The sequence below is a fragment of the Calidris pugnax genome, unplaced genomic scaffold (assembly GCF_001431845.1).
Source record: "Calidris pugnax isolate Ruff unplaced genomic scaffold, ASM143184v1 scaffold351, whole genome shotgun sequence".
NCBI classification, from domain to species: domain Eukaryota; kingdom Metazoa; phylum Chordata; class Aves; order Charadriiformes; family Scolopacidae; genus Calidris; species Calidris pugnax.
In genome coordinates this window covers 354,460-376,557 of record NW_015091067.1, presented here as the reverse complement: position 1 = coordinate 376,557, position 22,098 = coordinate 354,460, and the positions used below count along the sequence as shown (strand labels likewise).

Sequence of the window (22,098 nt, the reverse complement as noted above, 5' to 3'; positions counted from 1 at the left end):
GCACCCTGGCTGGGACTCTCAGTATACAGTAAAAGGATGTGACCTGCACTGCACACAGAACTGCTGTTGCACTCCTGCACCTTCAACTTTTCCAGAAGTTTAGTCTAGAGATTAAACGTGTACATCCCAGAGATTAAGTACTGCTGGGATGCTCACATTAGTGCTTATGCTGGTTTACATATTGCAAAATTAATCACATTTTGTTAATAGCATTTTCCATGTGAATTCTGTGTGCACAGTGAAGGGATAAGTTCAGTCTTGGAATATTTGTACTGTAAAAAGGAAGAGTTTACTTGCTGGATAGTGGAGGCCCTGTGTTCTTAGTCCAACCCCCTTCAGCCAGCATGAAAAATACTGAAAGGAAAAAAAAGTCAAACGAAAAACCTGATATTCTTTATTATAATTTTAACAACATGAGTAAATTGAAATCTGTAAGCAAAGCAATTACGTGAGGAGGGTCTAATAAAGTTGTACAAGCTACAACCTACTTCGATTGTTGAATCAAACTGAATAAAGCAGGCTGCTTTGATGGGTTTTTAGCTTCCATGATCATAATTGGCAGTGACATCTTCTTTTGCTTTAATGGCAGTGGTCTTCTGTGGGCTGGGAATTTCATAATCAGCTGAAAGTAAATAAATAAATAAATAAAATTGATCACCACTACAAATAGGAAAAATCCTGAACTACTACTACTACTATCTTCAGTTCAGCTGGTGATCTGTTATCAGCTTTGGCAGGATCTGGTTGTGCAGCAGGAAACAAATTTGATATACCATGTCTTTTTCTAATTTCAAAATTAGTAAAAAAATATCACCCTGACCTGAGCAGAAGAGCAAATCAAAATCTGCGGTTCAGATTCTCAGAGGTTACATGACCAGTGATGATTAAGAATCTTAAAAAGGCCAACCAAGGAGCCCAGCCACTGTAAAGGATTTTACAGGTTATTCCCAGAGGACAAATGTTTAGAGTCTGAATTATGTTTCTTCACAAAAGGCACAGTCAGTGAGAAAGATTCTGTCCTTGGACTTCAGAGCAACTTGTGTGCTTAGGAAGGGACCTTCCCCAGGATCACAGCTTTAATACTTGAACTGTACAGTGGGAGGAGGAGGGATGGCATTATGTACCCAATAAACCACCCAAAACATCAGGAATCTCTGCATGGCTGAATTTGGGGTGTTCTTCCCCTTTGGCAGCTCTTCAACTTCTACCACCCAGCCTTATGAAACCTGAAAACTACCCTCCTGCTTCCAGCAACCTCACAACTTCTTCCCAGGGAGTGTGTGTTCTGTGTCCCTGTGGCACACTAGCTTTTAATGAGGAGTACCTGCTTTGTTCTCCATCCAGAAGGCAGTGATATGCAGCAATGTCTTTCTCCAACTGTTGTTTGCTGGTCAGCAGATTTTCACGATCCCGCTGCTGCTGCTCGGTCTCTACCTTGATTTCTCCCATTTCTGCCTCCAGCTTGGAAATGACAGAGCCTAGGTTCTGCAGTTCGATGTCATGCCAGTGCTTGGCATCATATAAAGAGTTCTCTAGACCTCTCTTCTGTAAGGGCAGGACAGGAGACATTACAAGTCAGTTTTCATGTGCTTCATAGCGATTTTTATTCAGGTTTGGCCGATATCTCTATTGACTATGCTTAAATGGAGACTATTTTGAGAATTCCTTTCTTTAGATACTTTGAAAAATGTGTATTATCATTACAAAGGTTGAACTACTTTGGTTACAAGGCACGGATATTCTTCACGTCAAGTACCCAGCAATCACAATGAAATTATTATTGAGTATGAAGACAATGAATATTGAAATTTGGGTCCCAGTTGTCACTGAGTGCACCACATGCATCAAGAAGAGCCTAGAAATGTCTGGCATCTCTGGAAACAGTATCCACTGGAAAAAAAGAGATTTATTCTTAAGTCTGCATCCCAAGGTGGGAATGTTTTCCTCAGAAGGCAAGTTGAATTCGCACAGAATATAGCCATTGAAAACCCAGCATGACTTACCAAGGTTCTCAAGGATTCGGTTTCTGCTTGCAAGCTCTGTATTTTGCAGGCAGTTTCGTGGAACTCGGTTCTGAGGCATTCCACCAGCTCTTCCTCCTGCGTTCGCACGGCAGCAATCGTTTCAGCCTGCTGCTGGGAAAAGATTGCGACTGTCATCCCAGCCTACTCAAATTATCTTTTAGTTTCCTTACACATCAAACTGACAGTTAATATTTTCACAGTTTGTGGCACTTCTGACTTTAACTTTGAATCTTGCGTACTAAATCCCTCAGTTGAACAATTCTGGATACTTCTTAGTGTCAAAATGATCGTATTTTCTATGCATTTACTGCAAAATGGTATATATTTTATCTATGTCAACAAAAGCTGTTCAGCATTCATACTAGTAAGTTTAAAATGACCTATAAAAAGAAAATGTTGCTGTAGTTCTTCTTTTTGTAGCTATACTACAGTATTTTTTTAAAGTTAAGTGTTTTCACTTAGTCTATTGGATTTCAGAAGTATTCACACCTTGATTTTTCACATACCTTGTTAGGTATGAATATAAATTGGTGTGTTTTGATGCCTGAATACCCATGAAAGTCTAGTCAGAAGAAAAAGCAAATGAGGCAGAAGAATTGGTCAGAAAATAACAAAAGTACTGCTCTGCCATCTAAGTCAGTGCTAGGACACCATTTGAAATACATTGGGCTCAACAGGTCACAGCTACGCCAAAGAGAGATCTAAGAAAACAATAATGAAGAGCAAAGGAGAGGAGGGAACTCCTCTCTCTTCTCTGGTGTTGCAAAAGAGTTAGGACAAATTTTTCACACTGTGGATGATCAAATGGTGCAACTTAGCCACATAAGATGACATAAGTGCACAAGCTTAGTTGAAAAAAGGGCTGTACATAATTAGCAGAACTCTTGTTATCTGTATAAATAGTATTAATCTGAATAGATCTGTATGAGAAACAAAACCGTATAAGATAGAAAACTGCATCATCTGGGTTTACTTAGAGGTATATCTGGGTACCCATAACTCTAGAATTTCACACCAGAACCTGCTCTGAAGCTGATCTTTCCAGAAATCTCTGATATTCTGATTCTTCCTCGCATTAAAAAATCAAACCAAAACAGGAACAACTTAAACTAGTACAAGCTTAGACTACGATGGGTAAGTAGGGATGGGTTAGGTTATGTTTGCTTTTTGGTGTTTCTCTGCAGCATCTGGCTACTATTGAAGACACGATAGTGGGATCCAATGATCAGTCTAGTATGAGCTGGCAGTTTTCTCCCCAAATGATATCTATCTGCAGTTGAAAGACCAGCTACTGAAGGTATAAAAGAACCGGGAAGAAAGAAGCTCTGAGGGGGTGTTTGCACAGGAGGAGGACGTGGAACAAGCAGGACAGGAAAGTGGGGACACTGAAGAATTTGGTGCTGTCAGAGTAATGCTCATTTTGCTGAAGCTTGGCAGTGGCAAAGGAACAGATTTTCTGGGAAAAGCTTAGGAGGCTACTGAGGATGCTCTGGCTTTTCAGGGCTGCATATGCTTTGTATAGAGGCATTCTCTGGGATCATGTAGTTCTTTGCTGTGTCACTCACTTCCTTAGGGCTGCACAAGCTGAAAATCAGGCCCCTGCACTCTAAACTTATGAAAACTTATGAGCAACAGTCTGGCCTGCTCACAAACTTGATGGGATCTCTGGGATAAACTCTTCTGGCTGGCTTCACAGAATCACAGAATTGCCCAGGCCGGAAGGGACCTCCAAAGGTCATCTAGTCCGACCCCCCCGCAGTCAGCAGGGACACCCCCAACTAGCCCAGGTTGCCCAGGGCCTCATCGAGCCTCTCCTTGAATATCTCCAGGGATGGGGCCTCAACCCCCTCCCTGGGCAACCTGTTCCAGTGCTCCACCACCCTCACAGTGAAGAACCCTCTCCTGATCTCCAGTCTAAATCTGTTCCCCTCCAGCTTGAAGCCATTACCCCTCGTCCTGTCACTGCTGGCCTTTGTAAACAGGGTCTCCCCAGCCTTCCTGTAGGCCCCCTTCAGGTACTGGAAGGCTGCTATTAGGGCTCCCTGGAGCCTCCTCTTCTTCAGGCTGAACAACCCCAGCTCCCTCAGCCTGTCCTCGTAGCAGAGGTGCTCCATCCCCCTGATCATCCTCGTGGCCCTCCTCTGGACCCTCTCCATCAGGCCCATGTCCTTCTTATATTGAGGGCTCCAGACCTGCACACAATACTCCAGGTGAGGTCTCACCAGAGCAGAGTAAAGTGGAAGAATTACCTCTCTGGACCTGCTAGCACTGCATCTTTTGATGCAGCCCAGGATGCGATTGGCCTTCTGGGCTGCAAGTGCCCACTGCCTGCTCATGTCCAGCTTCTCATCCACCAGCACCCCCAAGTCCCTTTCCTCAGTGCTGCTTTCTAATACCTCACCCCCCAGTCTGTACTGATAGTGAGGATTGTTCCAGCCCAGGGGCAGAACCTTGCATTTGCTCTTGTTGAACCTCATGAGGTTCACCTGGGCCCACCTTGGCTGCTTGTACACTCCCTAGCACCTTTGGTATCACTGTTGCCACAGGATTTTTTCTTCTATATTTTGAAAATTAACACCTGCTGAGAGCCTCCATGTACATTTGCAAGCATATTTCTTGCTTTTCTTCTTACAATTTAGCTTCTACCCTCTACTCCTCTCATAGCAGCTCTGTACCCTGGGATGAGGAGGGGCTATGGTTTTGTTAAATATTCGTAGCAAAGCTGTAGTTACAATTTGGGGTGCCATGATCTGCTATAATAGCCAAATCAGAATGAGACAGCTTGTAAAATACGGGATCGTGTGCTGAACTTATGCTTCAACTCTACAAGAATACTTATTTCAGCCAGCCACTGTGGAAAATGAGTGATCCTTTGTGACACAGAAAAAGATGCATGAAAATGTTCCACTCAGCATCAGGAGAGGAGAGAAGTTTAAAAGGGAATGGCTATTATAATAATTTTTCACTTCTAAATTAATATCCAATTTTCCCACCACTGCCAAAGGAAATAATTTCAAGGAGAAACCCACGAGGAGCTGTATAATTAGTGTAGAGCAATGTGTTTTGCTTTTTTGATTTATAGACCCCTGTAAATTGTTTAGTGGAGGAATGGTCCTAGTAAGAAGGATAACAAGTGTGGTTTATCTGACACCGAAAGTATCAACAGATTAAGTTTGTTTTTCTCAACCAGCATTTCAGAGCCCCACAGATACCTGTGATATCAGCAGTGTCACTTCCACCACTACTTAACTCTGCACAGCCCAAAAAAGTCACTGATATTTATGAATGTGTTTTCCAGTGTACTTGGACAAAAATCCTTTAGATTTTTACCATCTTTTTTGTTTCAAGAAAAAAACCCCAGACACTCAGCCCTCAAAATTACTGCAGGGTATGAGACGGATTTTGTGTTTGCTTCAAATCCCTTAATGTTGGAGTGGGTTACAGAGCGCTTACCTTGGTACGGAGGAGGGTACCTGTCTCAGCACGATTCTTTTCAATGTCTCTCTCCCAGTGGATTCTGATTTTTTCCAATATGTCGTCCAGGCCACTTCCCACATCAAGTTCTTCCAGCTGAGATCCAGCAAGCTGCTTGTATAACACCTTCACATCCTTGAACAAAACCAACAGACATAAAAGAAGGTGAAATGGACAATTGAATGGTAGCCTCGGAGGCACTTGAGGAAGAGCCCTGTTGCTTCCACAAGCAGAGAGAGTAATTAAATGTGGTCCCAAAAGATGTTTCTGCATGAATCATTTAGTGCACTGGAAGGTTTCTTTTTCAGAGCTGGATTTGTCTTGCTTCTGCTCGGGGAGTCTTGCTGGAGTTCCCCATGGGGGAAGTAGATTGAAACCCTGCCCCAGGGCACTGCCCGGAGCAGCCCGCTCGCAGTGGCAAGTTTCTCCAGCAGTTAGAGCTTGACATACACACACAATGCACACTCAGGACCACAACTATATTGCTCTATGTGATAACAGAGATGTGTATCTAGTGGGAGATAGAACAAGTTGTACAAACCAGCAGGACCTCTACGGCCTTGCAGCTTGTGTGAGTCATGTGTGCGTTTATCATGTGCACGTTAGATGAAGAGCACTCTCCTTTTCTGTGACAGCATTCGGTTCTTTCTTTCCATATAAGTGCTCCAAAACCTCGTAAGCAGGAGAGAAATAGGGTGTCTAGAATTGCATGTTTGAATCTAGAACATCAGTTGTACACTGTGTTCAGGAACACAAGAATAAATGAGATTTGCCCATGTGTCTGAACAGTCTGGCACTACAATCCTTTTACATCAATCTGTTTGTACGTGCTAGTGACATAGCAAAAAAGAAAAAAAAAAGCTGGTCTAAAAGCATCTGGGAATTGTTTTTGTAGGCAGTGGCCTCTGACAGTGACAGTACTGGAAAAAAAGGATGGGCAAGTATATGTGAATTATGAAACTGTAAGAATGAAAATCTCAAAATGTGCCTACTTCAAGTGCACAAAAGCTTCAAAAGGACTTGTGGATTTCCTAGTGGGGGCGCTGGAGGAAAGAAAGGTTTGGATTATATGAGGAAAGCCCTTGGGACTTCAGTGTGCCAGAGCTCAGCTGGAGTAATTGCAATACTTGCTTCCAGCCTTTATTCTGTGACTTCTCTTGTGCAGCTTCCCCTGGTGCCGCTGCCATTGGAAAACCAGGTCTGTGCTGGGGTGGTTCTGTGAATACTCAGATACTCCCAGCAGGAAAAGAAAGGAACATCCTTCCACACTGCAAGGGCTCTTTGCTGGGTAAATGCAGGAGCTATTGAAAGCTGTTATTCTCGTTGTGCCATATATATATGGGTAGAAAACAGCACCAGTGCCAACTTTTCTTGTTTCATAGCAATCATTGCGATACATGGAGGTTTAAAGGGGATCTTGTGTATTTCTATCAATTTTCTGGTTTCCTTCTTATCTAAAACAGCTTCCATCTTTCTCATGCCATGCAGTGGTGCAGAAGCCACTGATTATTTTCCGTAAAATGCCAGCCTTGGGATTAGACTTACGAAAGTAGGGAGGGGATGAAGCAACCTCATCTTGGCAACTCAATCCTCCATGTTCCTGCCAGTGTTGCAGAAATCTTATGGTTGGAGAAATGATCGGTAAGAAATATAAGACAGGATAGTGCCTTGCTTCCATGAGCCATCTCAACTCAACTCTCTTTTATTTTTGAGGAATCAGCACAATTGTTTGCTATCCCTTATGTGGGATTAGTAGTAGCTCCATATTTGAACCGCCATCAGTAAAGATGCTGATTTGAGTCTGATCCTGAAACCCTTGCTGAAGGGATTCATGCAAATAGTGCTGGTGAATGTAATGAGTAAGTGCAAAATTGGGTAATAATGGGCTTCCCTTCCAGCTGCCTGTCCCTGTGACTTCCTTCAGTGTTGTGTTGCTCAGGAGAGACTCGGTTTGGGGAACTGAGCAGCTTGCCAAGCCAGGCAGGAGTTTTTCAGAAGAGCCTGGTTAATGCTGGGTATTAGTGCAGCAGGACCAGAGCTTGTTCCATGCGTAGACATTTTCTTTTTACATCTCTGGCTGCGAATCAGACTTCGCTGTTGAGATGTCCACGTATGTGACTGTGCAACCCTGTGACCATCGTGTCGTGTCTAGCAAGAAAATGAACTGATGACATGTCATATTTATCAGACAAGAAAGATTTAAAACTTAAATGTAATTAATTTGATCATGCTTCAGAGGTTAGTGCTTTAAGTTAACACAGAAGAGAGAAACAGAAGTAGTTTTCAGGACAATTCCCCCACCCAGGCATGGCAGGTGGAGCTTTTTAGTGCTTGTGTTGTGCTAGATATATGATACCAACCCGATGAAACAGGTACACATTGGCTTTGCAGTGTCCCAAGTCTGGACTTACTTCTTCATGATTCTTTGACAGCAAAGCTAGTTCTTCTTTCATGCTCTCTATCTGACTCTCCAGATCCATTTTAGTTAAATTAGCATCATCAATCACTTTATATAGGGAATTAATTTCATCTTCCACTGCCTTTCTGAATGGCTGCTCATTTTCATACCTGCAGAGAAAAAAAAACACCCAAAATTTAATACAGCACAGCTCAGCAAGAAACACCTGCATTTTTTAAATGGCACCATTGTGCTAATTAGCTCATATGTCCCCGTCAGAGGCACAGAAACACGGAAGATATACTTTGCTCTCACCTTGTCTTGCTATACTTCAGTTTAACTGCCTGAAGTACTCTGTCATTAACTGAGAGTGTAATAAAACAGGCCAAATTAGCATTCTGTGCTATGGTGGTTATCAGCCTGATAGGATTCCTGAATAAACACGGAGAGGCACGTAGTCTCTTGTTAGGCCTTGTATTTATATACAGTGTGACTATAGGTGGCTTTTCCTCTGCTTGGCTGTAAAATGAGACTAACTGCTCATTTGTCTACATAAGAACTATTCAGAGCTATGGTTAAAGAAAACGGTGCATATAAAGCATTACTTTTACTAATGAACATGCTGATGGAAGTCTGGTCTATGTTCCAGGGTCCCAGCCCATCCTTGAGACCAAATCCTAGTAGCATCAAAATAAATAGGAAACTTGAGCAATTGGTTTGTCAACTAGAATTGCTGTTAAAGGAAACATCTTGTTTCTAGACCATGGCTGCAATCAATGGTAGGGAAAATTGTGGCAGGCAGTTGCTAGTCTGCAGCACTGCTTGCTGAGTCGCTCTCGTTTGTACCTTTTCATTTTAGACTTCCCATTGAAAATGTGGCTGGTTGCGTGACAAATCTCCTTGGCTGGGAGGCTTTTGTGTCAAACCCAGCCAGCCAGGGAACCTGGTGGCCAAGGAGGTTAGACAGGGGGGTTGGCAGGTTAGATGTGAGCCAATTTCATAACCAAGTCCTGCACTCTGCCCCTTGAGAGCCACCTTTGTTGCTGGGAGTTCAACAGCCTGAGAAAGAGACAACTGATCCCAGAGCTTTTGCTTTGCAGTGGATTGATTTTGACATTGTTTTTGTTCTGTAGACTGCTTGTCCAAGTCAGCTGACATTTTTAAACCATATTTTTTAAACTACTTAAATATGAATGTAGCTTGCTGGATTTAAAGCCACAAAATTAGTAGCTCAGAGTTGTACCTTTCTGAAATAAAAGGCAAACCTAAGAACATGATTAACACATGTTTTCATATGATTAAATAAAATAATACTGGGGAGAGACAGAAGTTTAAGGCATGGTAAAAATCATAGGAAATAAAAATCAATTACTTTGAAATACAGTTCATGTATCAGATCCTGCAAAAAGCTAGTTGTAAATGAACAAGTCCAGTACCAATAAAGGCTGGAGGGGTCATCACACCTTCTGAGTAAAAATTAAAGAGCTTCATGTAAAAAGCTAGTTGTAAATGAACAAGTCCAGTGGCAATAAAGGCTGGAAGGGTCATCACGCTGAGTAAAAATTAAAGAGCTTCATGCACTCATGTACAAGAATATTAGGCTTTGCAGGTAGAAAGATGTTAAAAAAGTAGTTTGTCAGTATTTAAAATCTCCTTTTACTATTCATTTCTCTCAGTAAAGACAGAGAAAATCAGTGCAGCCCACTTCGGTTCCCTTATCTGATGTTTCCACACTGACATTTGTACTGGTACAGTTTTTGCTTTTCAGCTGCTGCAGTAGAATGATTTTTACTTCCAAAACCACTTGTGTGGCACTGCAAATTAAAACTAATAATCATATAAACATTTGCCTTTATAAAATGTCCACCCAAATTTGAATGAATACTGACCTCTCAGTAAGAGATCAATGTCTGTATATCAAAGAATAGCTTAAGTAGTTTTGATAGTGCACATTTTTGTTACTATAAATCTTCAAAATCTTCCATAATAATGTTAGCATCATGATTATTTTGCCCAAGTCAGGTGGTTGAATATTCAACTTAAAGGAATGAGCCCATTCTACTCACTAAGCATTACTCCCCTGGAGAGTAAGCGTTTGTCAAGGCAAAGTTTAAAAGAAAGTGGCCATCTAGGTGCCACCACAAGACTACCTGTCTTTAAAATCTTCAGCACAGGCTTGAATGTTCTCGGTATGCAGCATAAGACGAGCATTTTCAAGGACTGCTTCGCCCACCTAGAAGAGACAACAGAGCTCAAGGTTCAGCACATTAGCTACACGCACTGTACATGTGTCTTAAGCAGACGTATAGCTTTGATTCTGAAAATAATCCTTTAGCCTAGGGCTGTTCAAGTCACTAATTCCAGATAATTTAATGAAATTTTGTACATATAAATTCACAAATTCTCTGCAAATAGGCTGTAATTTGTCATCAAACCATTCATTGCTCCTAAGCGTTCTTCTTCTTGTGGAAACATGTTTGTCAGCTGGACCCAAGGGGCAAAATTCATTCCTGCGTACAAGGTGCTTTCATCATTTCAGTCCCACCTATATTTTCTAGATACAGTTTTAAGTTTTCTAGATCTAGTTTAAGTAGCACTTAATGCAGTTCCTATTCTACTTCCCAATTCTTTAGGATCGTCCTCTTCAGTGAGCCAAGGAATAGTTGTGCTCGTGCCCCCTGTGAGCTGTCCTCAGCTCCCAGAGCGTCGTTTTTCTTCTCGGATGGGATCCTGTAAGCTCTTGAAATAGATCGGAGGCCTGAGAAGCAGGCAGTCTTCAAAGATTATTACACTGAATGTGCAATGCTTTGGAAAGATTGTGCAAATAAGAGTGTGGTATCATTGCTATGCCTCTGGGGTGTATCTTTAACACCCAGCAGGCACTTGAAGGGTAAGCACACCTGAAAGGGTTGTGACACAGCAGCCTGTTGTGATTCGAGAAGGTTATATAAAATGACAAAAAGGTAAAAAAGACCACTGCCTACCCTGGAGTCACAAGTGCACTGAGCTATGGAGGTGACCAAAGACATGCTGAAATTGGTACCAGGCTTAGAGCGATCAGCTCTGCAACTGACTATCTGGGGGCTCCAGCCATCACATGGTCCATGCCATTGCTCTGGAGGAGCTAAACTGAACATCTCTTTGGTCTATTTCAGGAGATACCCATGGAGAGTTGCAATTGAAACTCAACCACTGCATGAATAAGAGCAGCTTTTTAATCAGGCCAGAATAGTTCTTGAAGCAGAAATCTTTCTTTAAATAATTAAGTCTGCAACTAAATGAGATTGCAAATCCCCCAAAGCATTCCACTCCCCTGAGGTGCAAGAGGCCATGCAATGTGGAAAAATAAAGGCTGTGTCCAGACAAGTTATCTCAAGTACTGCAAGTGGGATTATTGCCTTAATATGGTTCTATCTGCTCTTTGGCCTGCTGCTTGGTGACAGAGTGGAAGTGGACATGCAAGGCTGAAGCTGTTCTACGTGGTAATTAACATTCACCCTCATGAAAACTGGCTTCCTGCTCATTGTCTTACAAATGCTTAGACAAACAAATCTGAAATACGTGGAGGCATCTGATAAGGAGAGATCTGGAGGAATAACCTATTCCCCACATTGAGAAGTCCATAATGGATCGTGAAATGAAAAGCACTCTACATCTTTTAAATCTGAGGAGGCACGAGTGTTAAAAATGAGAGTTAAAAAGTTTGCTTCCTTCCCACCTCCTGTTAGGAATAGAGGGGAAGGTGGCAGTGGCTGGAAGCCTGAGGCCAGACCTCCATTCCCGCCAGCTCCAGCTCAGCTTGGCTTCCAAAGGAAACAGAGCTCCTGCCATTGCGTGGGCAGCCAGTTTTTCTTTAATAACTCTGGGATTTCTTGGCCAGTTCCAACCACTATGATAGATGGGTAGGCCATCTCAGGGACACACAGTTCCAACATGTTTCATGCAAATGGCATCCAGACAGAGGAGAGAGATCCTGTGAATGCTGCCACCAGGCAAAAAAGCCCCAATTTAGGCATGAGAGAATTAGAGAGAGCAGTGAACATACAGGAGTCAGAAATGTTATGGAAGCCACGGAGGTGGGCAAAGAGGTGGTATCTGACAGTACACCAGACAGCCCCACCGTGCAGCACACAAGTACAGAAGACCTTTGTGGTCTCTTTTGCACGTAGAACTGGCTTGTGTTCATCGTTCAACACCTCTTTTTCCTTCTATTTGTTTTTTGGAACCCTGCTTTACCAGCACTGGCCTAACCCCTCAGCCCCTGGTTCATCTCTTCTGGGGCATTTCACAGGGTCCAGGCAGAGTCAGGATTTTGGGGCCATGCTGCTTTGCTGCCCTCAGGTCCCCTTTCACCAGGAGACCTGCATTTCTCCTGAAAGATGGAGAAAAGACATGTATTTTTACATGGCAGGAACATGGAGGTAGAGGCAGTTCTTTGATCCAAGCTCTGAATTCGTGGTTTGGTTTTTGGTTTGGTTTTTTTTTTCTTTTCTTTTTTCCTACATAAATTATTTTGTGTTCCTGCCAACTCATAAATGTATGGATTATCAGGAAAGCTTTTATTTTTTTTCCTAGCTCAAATCAGGGTGCAGAAACACTGCTCCATGAGTTGCCCTGCCCTGTCAAAACAAGTCCGTTTGCCTCCGGCAGTGAGCCTCTGCAGTTGCAATATCTGACCTAAAGTCTGATGAAAATGAATGTCTTTGAGGGAATTGGGAAGATCACATGAGCAAAAGTAACATTAAATCCTGTGAGCTGCACAGTGCCACTCTGAGTTATGTTAATGGCTAAGTTTAGAGGCTGAATTCTGGGTAAAATGGGTTTTGGGCTGCATCAAAAGTAGAAGCAGGGAGTAGGTGGTGATTTTCTGTTGTTTGGATTTCTGCTTCTATGCAGAGGAAAACTAGTTTTTAAAAGTGCTTTTCAATAGTGATCTTGTGGCTTTATTGAAGCATTTGAGGTGACTTCTTACCTGCCCTGTAAGAGGATGTCTCTACCAGAGCCCTGGTATCAAACTCCTGAGGAGTTGGTTAATATCCAACTCCCTTCTTCATAGACCGTCGGCGAATGCCAAATGTTCAGTGAGAAAGTGCAGGGCTTTCCAAAACTGCACACAAACCTGAACTGTGCCACGTAACTAAAAATGGTATTAAAAAGTCTAATGTTTGGAAGGCTTCAGGGATGAGCATTGTAGTGGGAGCAGCAGGCATTAGCCTCTCAGCCCTCCTGGAGATGAGCTGTGAACGCTTTAAATCTGAAAGTGAACCTGAAGGATGAATAATTACATGGTAGCTTCTATGTAGAAACCAGATTTCCTGAAAAATTCTCCCTGATTTGCATGAATTGTGAAAGGCCTTTTCTAGGCTTGAGAGGAAGAGATGTAAGACTTCCATCTAGTGGCTCTTTTGTTTGATTTAATTCTCCTGATAATCAACAGCTGGATGCAAACCTGCAGCATTAGTGAGATGGATTCATAGCCACTGTGCTGACACACGTACTAAAGCACATGATGCAGCAGTTTAGGAAACACCCTTCTTTGTGTCCGTTGGAAATGAGAGGGCTCACAATGCTGCAAGCACTTGGACGTTGCCTCCTCTGCTTGTAAAGCAGAAGGCAATGCTGTCCTGCCTCACAGGGGTTCTGGGAGGCTTAATCCTCTGATGCTCTTGTGGCACTTAAATGGCCAAAACAGGAGGTGTTACCAAAATGCAAATATTATTACTAATAATAGCTCCTTTAAGTCACATACTGTCTTTCAACACTTGTATCTGTGATGTGCACACACCTTTGGAACATGATTTGTTTTCAGCTCTTGAATTAACACTGAATATTTGTGGTATAAAACATCTTAACTAGAAAGCAGCAACAATTTTGTGTGATTTCACTGTGATTTTATGGATGTGAAAATGCAATTTTAATTTTTAGCAAAAAAATCTTATCAAAACATGCATCAGCATACTGGGCCATTTACTGGGTTACTACTGGCAACAAGGAACACCAGCTGCCTCAAGGGAGTTTGCAAACTCCAGCCTTGATGAGGTGTGATGTGATACAGACACTTACTGGGAGAACTTATCCCTGGAGGCTGGCAACTTTCAGCTTTTAACAGAGATCTGACCAACTTTGGAATTGCAAGATTTACTGTACCTTCTAATTTTTAGCTATGCTTTTATTGATAGATTTGTGTAGTTTTGCTATTCTTTTGAATTCCTAATCCTTTTCTGAATGCTGCTAAATTTGTGGCCTCAGGTGTGGCCTGTGATAATGAATCTCATGGTTCAATTATTCATGTAATGGAAAATTATCTGGCTTTTAAGTTCACTTCAGTTAAAGCAAATGATGCCTCCTTGGAGAAAGATCAGAAGATGCTGGTCTAGCCTTTCCTTCCACGTACAGAAAGAAATAGTTGATATCAGCCTGTTGCCCCCAACACATTTTAATTCACAGCTAAATCAGGCTACAAGCATGTGTCTCATGTTATGTTACATGGCATGTAACTCAGTGTCTGCTGCTCAGATGCCACCAAGTAATAAATTGTAATGCTTTCAGTCACGCTTTCCACGTTGAACCCCTTCTTAGGGCCTGAAGGGGGAAAACCTGAAGGCAGCAACAGTGGCATTTGGTGCATCACTGTGGGAATGGTAATACTTGGAGAGAGCCTGGGAAGATCGATGGGTCCTTTGCTGATTCCTGCTGCATCCAAGAAAATACGACTTAATGTATATGTTGAATATTTTATAAGTAAACAGAACCGCATCAAAGAATGCTTGGTTCTCAAAGCAGGAGATACCTTCTCAAGAAATGATCTGTAAAAACTGTAATGTTACCTAAGCACAAGGAGAAAAGCTCACAACTGTATGTGAAGGTGCTCCAAGATTACACTATTGGAGGTGGCTAAGAGGACATAATTAAAACAAATTTATTGCCATCCTCCGTATGATGGTTGACCAAGCTCTGTCCCGGTTTGTGGGAGTTTGTTGTGTCCTTAGATTAGTAGCAGAATACTATTTTGCCCATTTGCAGGCATTAATCATGCACTGTGTTGCGTTAGAGTGTGTTATGGATATTACTCAGCAGCTCTCCTGGCCCCACAGCAAATAAATTACCGAGTGTGAGGCCAAAGGTGGTGATCCCCAGGGCTGTCAGTCCTGTATATTCTCCAGGCTTGATATTAACACTGAGTAAGCGCTGACAGTCAGGCCAGGTGCAAATGAAGGCATCTCTATAGAAAACTCCAGTGATGTCTCAAATGCTCCCAACCATTCACAGGAGTCACAGCAGTGATAAAATTGGTCCAGGACATTTATTCCTCCTTCTGCTTCTGTGTTTACCCCTGTGATCTGAACTGCGCTACGGGCCATCTCATAGACAAAATAAATCTCTGTGTCTCCCACGCAGCTGTAATTGAACGGTCACGGAGGCTGAGCTACCCTTTTCTCTCTGTTAACTCGCTGAGATTATTTCAAGTGTCTGCTTTTCCCAGGTGCTGCCCTGCTCTCTGGAAAGGAATTACCATTGCAAACAACCTCCTCTCCTGCAGAAGAGACAGATTTGATTAGAGATAGAATTTTACACAAGGAGACCGGGATGAAGCCTGGAGAAAAGGAGTATGCCCCAGGTAAAATGAGATGAATTTGTATTTCTGTCACATGAATTCCTCTCCTCAAGGATTTCTCATTTCCTTGTTTCCTGCAAAAAATCCTCCCATTTTGTGCCTGTCCCAATTAGTGTGTGTCCACCTGCTCTGCTAAAAAACAGCTGCCCAGGCAGATAATTAGTGCTGTGAGCTGGATAGTGGCTTCCCATCATTCAGCTCCTGTCAGTGATGCCCTGCTGCAGTACAGCAGCAATAGCTCTGACAATTGCAATGAAACACGAGTGTTTTTTCCCCTGAGGGACCCTCCACTTGTATCCTCTGAGTCACTTGTTGCCACATTTTTCCCCCCTACCTCTGTGTTTGGGAGAAATGCTGGCACCCAGGTTTTATTGCTGGGAGGACAACTTCCTGAAATTTGGGATGCTGGAGCACATCCCAGGAAGGGCGGGAAGGAAGTGGGACCTTGGGTCTGCTGAGGTCTCTCCTACCCCACTGCAGAGAGGGGCCTGTGACACATCTGATTTTGGGACCAGGAGAGTCCTACTTGGCTGTGTCCTTGTCTTCTCACTAGCAGGGCCAAAGGAAGGGGCTCCTGTTGAGACCTCCCTACTCCCACTCCCCCAGTTGTGTATTTTTATTTGCTTCTTCTTGTTCAAAATCTGTTCCTATCGTAGACATTGAGGGTAAAATGTGGTGGCTCAAGTGGCTTTCTGCCCCAAGACTTTCACAGCTGCTTCATGCAAATGGCACCAAGGGGTTTATGGCCGCCGGGCATCCCTCCCGGCTGAAAGCACGGCGCTGGCTGGGAATCAAAATAAATCCTCAGATTTTGCAGGAGGCTAAAAAGAGGATATGTCACATTAAGGCAGATACGGACATCTACAGAAAAATCTACATATATTTACAAAAAGTACATCTAGAAAGGTGTCTGCCTCATTTCTGTTACACCTCACTCCCAGAGAACCTTTTACTTTTCCTACTGGGATGTGTTGTGGCAGGAGGATACAGACTTTGTGTGATTGCAGCCGTTTCTGTGGCAACTGATTTTGATGTTGTTTTAATAAATGTGACAGTTTCCGTGTTGATGCTGGCATACCTTTGCCAATTAGCTGCAGGATGAATGAGTTAATTGCTGTTTGGGCTGGATGAGGTCTTACTTTCATTTTTGGTTAGATGCCGAATATAAAAAAATCAAAGAAACCTATTAGTCAGAATCGTACATAACAGCTCAGAAAGTCAAAATCCACTGAGTGATGCCTCTTTTATTGATTTAATTGAAGTAATTTTGAAAACTTGATGTTCTCTTTAATGTGGTTTAATGGCTAAATAGATACAGATGATGCTAATCTTTTTATCTTATTTTCTATCATACTTGCAAATGCTATTACTACATGGCTTTATTTTTCTGATTTTATAAAAGAAGAGCCCAATATTCAAGCTAGATTTCATTATGAGCTACTCTTATTTACTCATAAGAAAGGGAGGTAGTGGCAAGATGGCAGGATGACAATGTAAAGAAAGCTTAATAGGAAAGCAGTTTGGATGAAAAATTATTAAATGAGTAGGTTCGTCTGCACTACAATGTTGGAGCTTCATATAAAGAAATATCAGTCCTTCCTAAGTACATACAGTCCTACTTTTTTGGTCTTCACCATAAGCCCTGGTAGGTTTTATAGGTGAGGTCCACAGGTGCAAAATGGGAGACTCATCTGGAAAACATGGCATGGCAGCTGCAAATCATTAACGCCCCATCTCACATCAAGGTCCCCATCAAGCTCAGCAAGATGAAACATTCAAGAGTTGCTTTTTGTAGGCACCACAGATTCATGGAACCCATTGCCTTCAGCAGCCAGTCTTTTCAGGACACTTTATAGGATTAGTGGCAGCAATGTCATTTACCAATACAAAAAGATAACAACTTTAAAAGTTGGTGTTTAACTGGGTGTTTCTGCTGACATGATCTTTCTACAGGAGTTTATGCTGCCACACTCAAGGTTCTGACCACATTTGTAGGGTTCTGGGTGAAGACCTGCCCTAAAAGTGCACCCTCTTTCCTATGCCAGAGGTAAAACTCTGGCCAGCTGGGAGGATTGTCTCAAGGAACTTAAAGCTGGCTTTTGGGCTCTCTGAAGACCTGCCGATAGAATTTTCTGCACCTGCACAAGGACTGGCAGGAAGAGACATGCAAGGTGCCCAGCACCAGCTCTTTGGGGTCCCATCCACTCCTGCTGGCTGGAAGCCGAGAAGCTGGGACTTGCAAGGTGCACCGAGACCTCGGGGGGACAGAGCCCCATGTTCCCTGCAAGCAGAACATCAGCCTGCAAAGTCTCACTGGTCAGCAAAAGGAACTATTTCTTGTCCACGAGGGCAATGCAAACCTCATTTCACACAGCCCCCACCTCTGGTAAACACTTTCCCAGAGAACTCACAGCCTGTGCCACATGGAAAAGGTGGGAAAAAGAGATGGCGGGGCAATGACAAAGAGAAAGGAAGGAGTCACTCATTTGTAGCCATGTAATTATTATTTAAATAAATAGAGCTTTTGAAAATGTGATTAAGCAAACGAGGGAATAAAGTAAAAATCTGAATTGCTAATTAAAAAAAAAAACCCAACATGCTTGTAATGATATCATGTTGAGGGATAAACTAATTCAGTCCTAGCAGTTTTCTTTTAATAATTTTGATTCTCAGAGTAATAACCACAGCTAAGAAAAAAAATAATAATTAAAAAAAAAAAAAAATCACCCATTTTAATCAGCCCAGACTACGGCGCCTTGGGGTGCATTTCAATCGGCCCCATGCGCAAGATGCCTGAGGCAATTCTCCTGCTTAATTGGCATTTTCCACAACACACTGTGAAATGATAATGCTAATTATCATGAAGATGGATTTAAACCCCTCTGTCTAGGGCACCGCGCCTTGGAATCAGGCGGCATTCATCATCAGCATCGACCCTCCCCGCTCAGGGTTGCTAATGACTCGTGAAGCTCCCTCCGTCCCCCCTGCTGCCGACGCGCTCCTGCTCACCTGATGGTAAATCGCCTCCCAGTTCTCCCGCAGCGCTCCCCAGCTGCCCACGCTGGCTGCTTTCTTGTCCAGGTACACTCTGATATGCTCCTCCAGCTCCTGGTTGACCTGCTCGAGAGCTCGCACCTTCTCGATGTACTCCACCAAGCAACCGTTGAGGCTCTCGTAGGAGAGACCCCTGCCCTTCTCCAGCCCCGGGGCCAAGGGCACGGTGGTAGCGGAGCTGCGCAGACCCTGGAGGAAGACGCTGCTGATGCCCAGGGCTCTGCGGGACACTCGGGTGCCCAAGCTGCTCACGCCACCAGTGGGGACGGTGCCCACGTAGACACCGGGGGGTCTTGACAGGCTCCCTCCACCGCCGGTGCTCACCCGACGGCCGGGCGGCCCCGAGCTCTCGGCCGTGGAGGAAGAGGGCTGCTGCCCCAAGAAGGACGACCGGCGCCTCGGCAAGGGCATGCTGCCTCTCCAGCCCGCCCAGCGCCACCGCTCAGCCCAGCCACCTTCGCCCCGCGCTGGCGGGAGGGATGTGCCGAGCCCAGCAGGTTGGGGCTCACGGGGAGGTTTCGGCTTTGTGCGACGGCTTTCTGGAAGGGAGGCTTTGTCCTGCCCGGCAGCGCCCGTCACATTGTCCGGGCGGCCGCTGGGTCAGCAATCCCATTTCAGGGGAAATCTCCCTGCTGCTGCTGCTGCAAATGTGGCAGATGAAAAGCACAATGGTGTTTACAGGGACAGCAGGACGGGGATTCAGTACAATGTACGTGTTAAAATACCAGCGGTGTTTTCTACGCTGACACCCAGATCGTTTCCTACCCTTATCCCTGCAGGTATCTAGACATACATTACAAATGCGTTACAATCGTGCCCATGCTTGCTCCGGACAGAGTCTTCTGCAGCAGGATGTTACCTCAAGTTAGCAAAACTCAAAGATTTGAGGGGCCGGCAGGGCCATGGCCGAGCCAAACCAGCCTTTCACTGCCGCAGAGCTGTGAATGCTCCCTTGGCCCTGCTTCAGCTTCTGGACTGCTCTATGCTTTGGTTTCATCACCCCCCTGACCAAGGCATGTTGCCCCAAACCCAGCAGATTTTAGGGACAAGCACCCTCACGTCTCCCCCTGCTCAGTCAGTTTAACATCACATTGCAAATTGTGCCCAGTCTGTTCAACAAGGGCCCATTTCACTTAGACTGCGTAACGTGGTGGCAAAGTGAGGCAGCTGTGAACCGAAAGAAAGGGGAAAACAATCCCCAAAATGTATTGCAGGGGATGGGGGAGTTTCCCCTGCTCTTCTTTTTGTGTGGCTCCTCTTTAGTGACTAGTGAGCGGGTGAGTAGTTTATATATACATAAGCAGGATGTGTGCATGGTACAGTGGGATCTTTCACTGTGCAATGTTAGGTATAGCTTTTTCTACCTACACACAGGGATGCTTCACAACCAGGATGCCAGATTTGTCCCAATATAGGATTATTGTCTGTGCATCTTTGTAGGTATGTCTGTAATGTGCTGGTGGTGGGCACTGCCCTGATGCGGAGTAGTTTTGTGAGTCTTTAGTGAGATGGAATATAACCAGAAATCCATGTTTTCCATGAATGCCTAACACTGGCCCGCTGGGTTTGCGGCTGGAGTTTGTTTTGGTTGTTTTTGAAGGCTGAGAACTGTGAGACTGCCTACAGTCAGGTCACCATTTCCCAGCTGTGTGAAGCCTGGGAGTAGTGCAGCATCTCACAGCATTGCAAATATTTTTTGTCTAGTTTCTAGGCATTCTGCATTTAGATTACCAAGCAGACTGTGCTGGCTAAATGAGAGGAATCCTCTGGTATTTCTTACACAACATTTTCAGGGTATTTGCGTCAAACAATAATAATAATAAAAAAGAAAATCAGCCTTGCAAAAGCAATACTGCATACAGAAAACAAATGTAAAAATATGGACTTTTTTTGCAAAGAACTCAATTTAGTTCTCTGTAACCTTATTCTCTCTTTCCACCTCCCTGATGAAATAGAAAACGAAGGTCCTCGTGGGATGGCTTTCTTGGCAAGACCCTCAGGAAGTTTTTACTGTATAATCAACCAGTGATTTCCAGGAGTCTGTGTAGTATTTGATCATGAGGACTGCAGCTATCACATTGCGTCGTGTTTATCCCACTGTGAAAAGATATATTCCCAGAGTGCCCATCCATATTCATACACAGCCGCGTCTTCCTGCCCGCCCTGGTAACCTCATAGGGAAGCAGTGCATTATTCTCTGATTCTAAGCAGAAAATCAAATATTGAGGGGAGCCCCTATGACATTAGAATTTTCTAATTTTAGGAAGCCTGCATTCAGCTTTGTGTCTCAGCACAGTACAAGTGCACGTGTTGGACAGAGAGAAAGGAGGGGTGACAATGCCTCTGTGGCCCCCCCGGTCCCAGGGGGAGCCACGTCTTGGTCTGATTCCAGACATCATTTAGTAAAGCTGTCAGGTTGTTCTGACTAACTGCAACCACTGGGACACTGCTGGCAGGTGGGAACAGCTGGACCAGATGTGCCACTGCTGTAATTCCCTTTTGTGGTACCAGCCGAGGCTCACCTTGAGCAAGGCATATGGTTAATGATGCTACGCTTACCCTGTCCTGCCTGAGCTTCCCTTTTACGCAGCCAAGCGATAAACCTGAGCAGCCCGTGGCACAGAGCAGCAGGCAAACTCCCTGCTGCCTCACAGCCTGCTCCTGATGAAGTGAGGAGTGAAGGTAGAAAATAATCTACAAGGACCAATGGCCAGAAGTGGGGAGAGGACAGCTGAGACCTCAAAGGATAGAGGCCATTTCACTTGCTGAACGATACAAAAAAAAAAGGCAATTTGAGAAGCAAAAATGAAAATTGGTCCCACGGCAACAGTTCTGGGTTACTCAAAGAGAGAGCATCGATTTAGGCAAAGTCATTCCATGTTCCACGTTAGCCTTTCCTTCTAACAACCTATTTTTAATCCATTATTTAAGCTTCGTTCACCCCTACTATTCCCCTAACACAGCCTGCAATCTAGCGCTTAAGTGGGTAGGACTGAAATGTCATTTTGCCCTGAAACACTGCGTTTTCATTCCTAAGGGGAGAAGGAAAGTCTCAGAGACTAGAAGGGGGGTAGGAGGGAACTTGATTCAATGGCACGAGCAATCTCAGCACACAAGACAATATAAGAGTGGGGAAGTGGAAATGTGGTCAAAGCCGCAGCACTCAATTGGTGGGAGCCTCTAGTCACCAGATTTCAAGATTTCCGATAAATTCAGAGGAGATTTCTGTTCGTTTGAAGGGCACGCTCCACATGCCTTCTTTTGAGAGTGTTTGCTCCGCAGGAAATCATTCCGGACTCACTCGGCCGGAGTAGAGCAGCTGTGAGTCCAACATGTAATGTGGTTAGGACATTTACACAGGAAAAAAGGTCAGTTTTGGAGCTCAAACTGGAGCTTGGCTCTCCTGTTGTAGTCTGAAGAAGGTAACATAAAAATGTCATGAGGCAACATGAGTACCCCCAACGGGTTTGCCCATGTCTTGGACGGCCCTGGATCCCAGAGGTGCATCAGGTTTGTTTATCATCCCACTGTAG

At 44.0% G+C, this 22,098-nt stretch overlaps 1 protein-coding gene and 1 long non-coding RNA gene across 3 annotated transcripts in view; one reads left to right on the top strand and one right to left on the bottom strand.

The window, feature by feature from the left end:
- The window catches only part of LOC106896747, a 72,946-nt gene that overhangs the window by 3,696 nt on the left and 47,152 nt on the right, over window positions 1-22,098 (top strand). Inside the window, exons 3-4 of one of the 2 annotated variants that reach the window (XR_001413672.1) lie at window positions 15,380-15,514; window positions 17,465-18,148. This is a non-coding gene — a long non-coding RNA (uncharacterized LOC106896747). Of the gene's footprint in view, window positions 1-15,379; window positions 15,515-17,464; window positions 18,149-22,098 lie in introns of those variants that run through there. The other variant, XR_001413673.1, reaches the window with a different exon arrangement.
- Window positions 379-19,066, bottom strand: BFSP2 (beaded filament structural protein 2, phakinin). The gene is made up of 7 exons (XM_014956951.1): window positions 18,521-19,066; window positions 10,047-10,129; window positions 7,910-8,066; window positions 5,478-5,633; window positions 2,004-2,135; window positions 1,325-1,545; window positions 379-622 (listed from the first exon to the last, which is right to left on the bottom strand). The coding sequence occupies exons 1-7, from the start codon at window positions 18,974-18,976 to the stop codon at window positions 619-621; spliced, it is 1,209 nt and encodes a 402-aa protein (XP_014812437.1). The 5' UTR covers window positions 18,977-19,066; the 3' UTR covers window positions 379-618.

Bases quoted from the DNA above. Each gene is read 5' to 3' on its own strand.
- BFSP2 (XM_014956951.1), bottom strand. From the start codon at position 18,976: ATGCCCTTGCCGAGGCGCCGGTCGTCCTTCTTGGGGCAGCAGCCCTCT. The intron at 8,067-10,046 runs GTAGTCTTGTGG...TTTTCTCTGCAG, and splicing joins GCTGAAGATTTTAAAGACAG to GTATGAAAATGAGCAGCCAT. The intron at 5,634-7,909 runs GTAAGTCCAGAC...GTTTTGTTCAAG, and splicing joins TGTCAAAGAATCATGAAGAA to GATGTGAAGGTGTTATACAA.